The 5,518-nt window shown below is 43.6% G+C and overlaps 1 protein-coding gene across 1 annotated transcript; it reads right to left on the bottom strand.

The window, feature by feature from the left end:
• Positions 1–702: 702 nt before the first annotated feature.
• LOC125537498 (cycloartenol synthase-like) lies at positions 703–4,122 on the bottom strand. The gene is made up of 7 exons (XM_048700809.1): positions 3,753–4,122; positions 2,852–3,037; positions 2,505–2,594; positions 2,237–2,431; positions 2,066–2,150; positions 949–1,115; positions 703–720 (listed from the first exon to the last, which is right to left on the bottom strand). The coding sequence occupies exons 1-7, from the start codon at positions 3,954–3,956 to the stop codon at positions 703–705; spliced, it is 945 nt and encodes a 314-aa protein (XP_048556766.1). The 5' UTR covers positions 3,957–4,122.
• Positions 4,123–5,518: the final 1,396 nt, after the last annotated feature.

The raw sequence follows: 5,518 nt of genomic DNA, 5'->3' as shown, positions 1-5,518 counted from the left end.
GGGCTGTTTGTGACACTTATAGGAATAGCCCAACGGATTGATTGGAAAGAATAACTTTGAGGTGGTTTCGTACCCTACCATAATCTCTTCGTTTGTTCTCCGCTATTAGTGACTTTGGAGTGACTCTTTGTTGCATGTTGAGGGATAGTTATGTGATCCAATTATGCTACTATTGTTGAGAGAACTTGCACTAGTGAAAGTATGAATCCTAGGCCTTGTTTCAACGCATTGCAATACCGTTTACGCTCATTTTTATCATTAGTTACCTTGGTGTTTTTATATTTTTAGATTACAAAAACTATTATCTACTATCCATATACCACTTGTATCACCATCTCTTCGCCGAACTAGTGCACCTATACAATTTATCATTGTATTGGGTGTGTTGGGGACACAAGAGACTCTTTGTTATTTGGTTGCAGGGTTGCTTGAGAGACCATCTTCATCCTACGCCTCCTACGGATTGATAAACCTTTGGTCATCCACTTGAGGGAAATTTGCTACTGTCCTACAAACTTCTGCACTTGGAGGCCCAACAACGTCTACAAGAAGAAGGTTGTGTAGTAGACATCAAGCTCTTTTCTGGCGTATGAGTCAAAGCATGCTAGGAAACCTCTCCAAGATTCTTGGCAGTTTATATCTTCTTAGTATGAGTCAAAGCTATAACTGACCACAGATAATAAATAAGTAAACAACCCATCCCTAGATATACTTCTGAAACTGTGTTTTTAACAGACACGGTTAAAATGAGGCTATTTCAGCAACTCAGCATACTATTTTTGGCAGTGGGACTTCTCAAGAACTAGAAGCGACGACCACCTTGGCCAAGATCAACTTGAACTAATGGAAAAATCTGTGCTCTGTGGCACATCATGCAACGAACTTGTGCCACAGTTTATCCCATATACTAATACCAATAGGTAAGATTAAGCATAAAAGTTAACGAACCTTAGCACATTGATTGCGAGTCTTGTCCCAATCAATCTCATTATAGGGGCCTTTGTAAAGTTCCTTTCTCAATTCCAAAACAAGTGGTGTAACTTGTCCGACAAATCTCTTTCCATAAATGTAACACATTGGCAAATACACCATTCGACAGTGACACCACATTCGCTCTGCAAGGTGTTGTAAAGCGTAATAGCTATCAGCAAGGAACAACATAGCAACCTTGAAAAGAATGCAGATTAATATGCAGTAATTAAAGTTGATTGTTGGCCATTAAATGAAGTAAAATTGATATATGGATGAAGAATTTTATTGTGTGAGATTAATGGCAATTAGAACATACAAACAAGTCATGATACTAAAGATACAATCGAACTTTATGTGGTAAGTTAACATAGGACAAAATCATGCGCCGATGCTCACACCTGTAAGACAGAGGGTCGAAATATCTATTGTTTAATAAAAAAAACTGGGCCAGTAGGGGAAAGACTTCCCCCACGGTATTGTCAATAAGAAAAGCTCAAATGGAGCCCGACCTAGAAAGCTCATCAAAGCTACCCACGCCCAAATGGGGAGTCCACCCCCTGTGGTTTGAGGCCTAGCCCCGTACATGAGGGCCCTCCCACCAGGCCACCACACAGGTCGGTTCGACTCATGCCAACCAGGGGAGCCAGCAAGTGACCTTTTTAAGGAGACCTGAAATTCGCTCTTATGGGGAGGCGAACCCAGGGCCTGGAGGTCTAAAGCATCACAACCACTACTCTGAGCTTGTTTGCTATCTATTGTTTAATATTTAATGCAAATTCTATATGAACCCATAGCATATAAACTATGTCATTGTTTCATTAAAGTCAGCGGCTAGGGCAAACTTGTATCTCAAATATTTTATCCCCTGGACACTTGTTAAAGAGTACACACTTGGCAATGTTTGTCATCTGAGTGGTAGCATACTCTCCTTCTGTCCCAAAATGAGTGTCGTAAATATGTTTAGATATGGATGTATATAGAAAAACTAAGTCTAGATACATCCATATCTAGACAAATCTAAGACACTTATTTTGGGACGGAGGAAGTATAACATTGTGTAAAGTTATGGATGATTAAAGAAAGAAACCAGAACCTGGATGAAATGGCAGGCAATATGGTAGCAACCATGCTTCTGGTGGCACTGGGTTGTTACCAGACCAATCAAATACACCAAGTACCTTAAATAGTTGGGGAATTAGATTAATTCAATCCCACCAAAGAAGGAATCGACTAAGAAACAAACAAAGAAATGTTAATTCCCTACCGAGAGCCAAAATTTTCCCCATGATGTTACAAACGTTGCTCCTCCATGGTCTAGAATCCAATTTCGACCTTTCTCCATAGCTCCATATCCACTATCTGTTCCCTCTCCAAGCAATCTCAAACTGACATAGGTCAAGGCTGAACCAAACATGGTGCTTGGTCCCTCAATGTGCAAACCCCAGCCTCCATCTCCGTTCTGTGCTTCCAGTAAAAAATAGTGTAATTTTTACCCAAATTATGGGTGACAAAATTTAGAACTGAAACCTTGCCTGATGATTATAGAGATACCGGCGGATCTCAATCTGATGTTCTGATGATAAGACAGTGTTCAGTGCTCCAGTCACATACAAGGTTATAATCTCAAGGGGAAAAGACAATGAGTAGCTTTCATTTAGGACAAGAAACGTGGAAAATATGTTTCCACATAATCCAAAGATGATATTCTTGTCACAGTTTCCATTTAGAAAGAATCCATATTCGTGCTTACACACAAATACGAGACAAGACAATTTCCTATAAAGCATATGACAAGATTAGACACAGAATGCGGTTGAGCAATGTGTATCCAAATAAAGCAAGCAAGTTTGACATTTTACTGTTATGTTCAAGGAAGTACCAAGCCTGGCATAAGGAACATTGGACCACCATAATCCCCCGGCCAGTGTCCATCATGTGCCTGGAGAGTAGAAAGGCGACTGATGGCCCTTTTCAAAGTAGTTGATACAACTTCCTCAGTAACATCTTCATGCTCTTCCAGCTTGACAGCAGGAAGGTCCAGCTCAAGAGGATTTGCTTTAGCAAACTGCAGTATACAAGAGAATAGACATTTTAAGTGATTGGAGATAATATGCCATGGTAAAGAAGATTTCGATGCCATGTGTTTGGTCAGTAACAGTACGTATCATGCAAAAACCCTTCAGTGCTCAACTTTGTAACCATTTTTCAGGGTCTCAGTGAATTTGACATGGAAGTAGGATAAATTAGTAAAAGAAGAACACGTTGACATCAAGTCATCAAGCATTGCACGCTTGACAAACGTGTGCTGTGTGATGGACTGATGGTAAACTATGGTTTGAAAGATGGAATTGAAGCACTGCGCACGTTTTAACACACAACAGTAACGGAAGAAGAATAATGCCACAATTTTGCAGCCATCTGCTAATCTGACATGACAGATGAAGGCTGAAGCTCTGCAACCAGTGAGAGCCTATCCCGGCTCACAGACTGTACCGATCATTAAAATAAACTAGCCATAATCCCACAATATCACAAGTTCAGTTCACCCATCGCTAATTGAAAGCAATGGTGGTTAAGGGCTGGTTCACGGGAGACGGGACCTGACCTCCTCTAGAATCTGCCAAAGTGATGCTACTACCGCTTGTTCCAGTCGAACGCATGATGCCACATTGCCACTGATCGATGGATTGATCGACTAACACGCAGCTCGCGCCAGCCAGGCAAGGCAAGGAGACGCATCAGGGCATCGGCGACGAACCAGGACAGCCGGAAACCATTACCTGGTTTCTCATGACGAGGTCGGCGTTGTGCTTGAGCTGGTGCCTCCGCGCGACGAACCCCTGGCGCGCGGCCTCAACGGCGGCGACCTCCTCGGGGTCGGGCTCCACGGCGGCGTCGAACTCCCACACCTGGCGGCCCAAGTAGCCGTTGGTCGTGCGCAGCCACGGGTCGTCCCCGCCCTCCGCGATCCTCAGCCGCCACATCTCCTCCTCCAGTTCTCCTGCTCCTCCCTCACAAGGATCCCACCACCACTGCGGAATCCGCAGGCGATGCAGCGACGGCGTCGAGATTCGGCTCGCGTCGCGCAGGTGGGCGTGGGCGTCTCGTTAGTACAGTATATGAGAACTGCAACTCTATAGCAGGAGGGTTTGTTTTGAAATTGGAATTTGGGTTATCAATACTGTCCGTGTGCATTAAGATTGTGAATAGGGGGTTGGTGAGCTAGAAAAAAGACTGGGTAGGTGAGATAATTGTGGAGTAGGTGGGTAGTTAAATCTCTACTCCTAAGGGAGCAGTTGGTAGTCTCGCTTTCAGGTTTTTTTTAGTCCCACCTCGCACGATTTTTTTTCGTCTTAAAAAAATTTACGAAATTTCGTAGGTTAACCAGGGACAACTCCCACCTCCCAGGTTTTTTTTCGTCCCACCTCCCATGGTTTTTTTTGGTACCTCGTCCCACCTCACACTAAGCCGCCACGAATCACAAAAACCGCCTACCTTAGCCAAATTAACAAATCTCTCTCATTAATGCAATTTTCTTTAGGAAACAAATAATAGATTCTTTCCTACCTTAGCCAAATCAACGGATCTCTTCTATTGATGCAATTTGCTTTAGTAAACAAATAATAGATTATTTCCTATCTTAACCAAATCAACGGATCTCTCCCATTAATGCAATTTGCTTTAGCAAACAAATAATAGATTCTTTCCTACCTTAGCCAAATCTACGAAATCTCTCTCATTAATGCAATTTGCTTTAGGAAAAAAATAATAGATTTTCAGGAAACAAATAATCTCTAATAATTTCTACTCCTAATGAAACAGTTGGTAGTCTCCTCCCATCTTTCATGGATTTTTTTGTACCTCCTCCCACCTTCGCTGGTTTTTTTCGTAGATTTTTTTCGTCCCCTCCCCTCACTTCATCGGTTTATTTTCGCGTCACCCTCTCACACAACGAAAGAAATCTAAACAGATTAGAACTTTCCATACTGGCGCAAGTTATTTAGTAATGTAGAATCAATCACGAACAATCTCTAAAGATCAAATCTAAATTAATTAACCTTACCTTAAATCACTCAATTACATTAATTAGAAAACAAATAATTGATTTTCAAAAAATCGCTCAATCACGTAAACCTTACCTTAACTCACGGATGGTAATCAATCTCCAAACAAAGGAAACAATACATCGAGGGAGCAGTAAATAAACTCCCTTTCTTATGACATGTATATGGCCTTTCCTTCCCTCTACGTTGTCGAGCGTTCTTGATTCTCGAGGCCGATGCTTGGACTGCGTCACTGGGTCGCGACGGTGCTGGAGGACGAGGGCGGCGAGGCCGGGTGCCGCGGCACCGCGTTGGCCGCGGCCGGTGAAGGGGGCAAAGAAGGGCGGCTTCCCTGGCCCTGGCCATGGCCGTGACCCTGGGAGTTGGTGCGGTGGAAGTGGCACTTGAAGGACACGGCGTGTGTGGCCGACGCGCAGACGCGCTTGGAAGCGGGCCCGTGGCCCGTGCCGGACGGCGCCGACGCCGACCCGGGCCACCTCCTC

This window comes from Triticum urartu, chromosome 2 (assembly GCF_003073215.2).
Source record: "Triticum urartu cultivar G1812 chromosome 2, Tu2.1, whole genome shotgun sequence".
In the NCBI taxonomy this organism is placed as follows: Eukaryota; Viridiplantae; Streptophyta; class Magnoliopsida; order Poales; family Poaceae; genus Triticum; species Triticum urartu.
The sequence above is the reverse complement of the archived record's forward strand: the minus strand, read 5'-3'. Positions and strand labels throughout refer to the sequence as shown.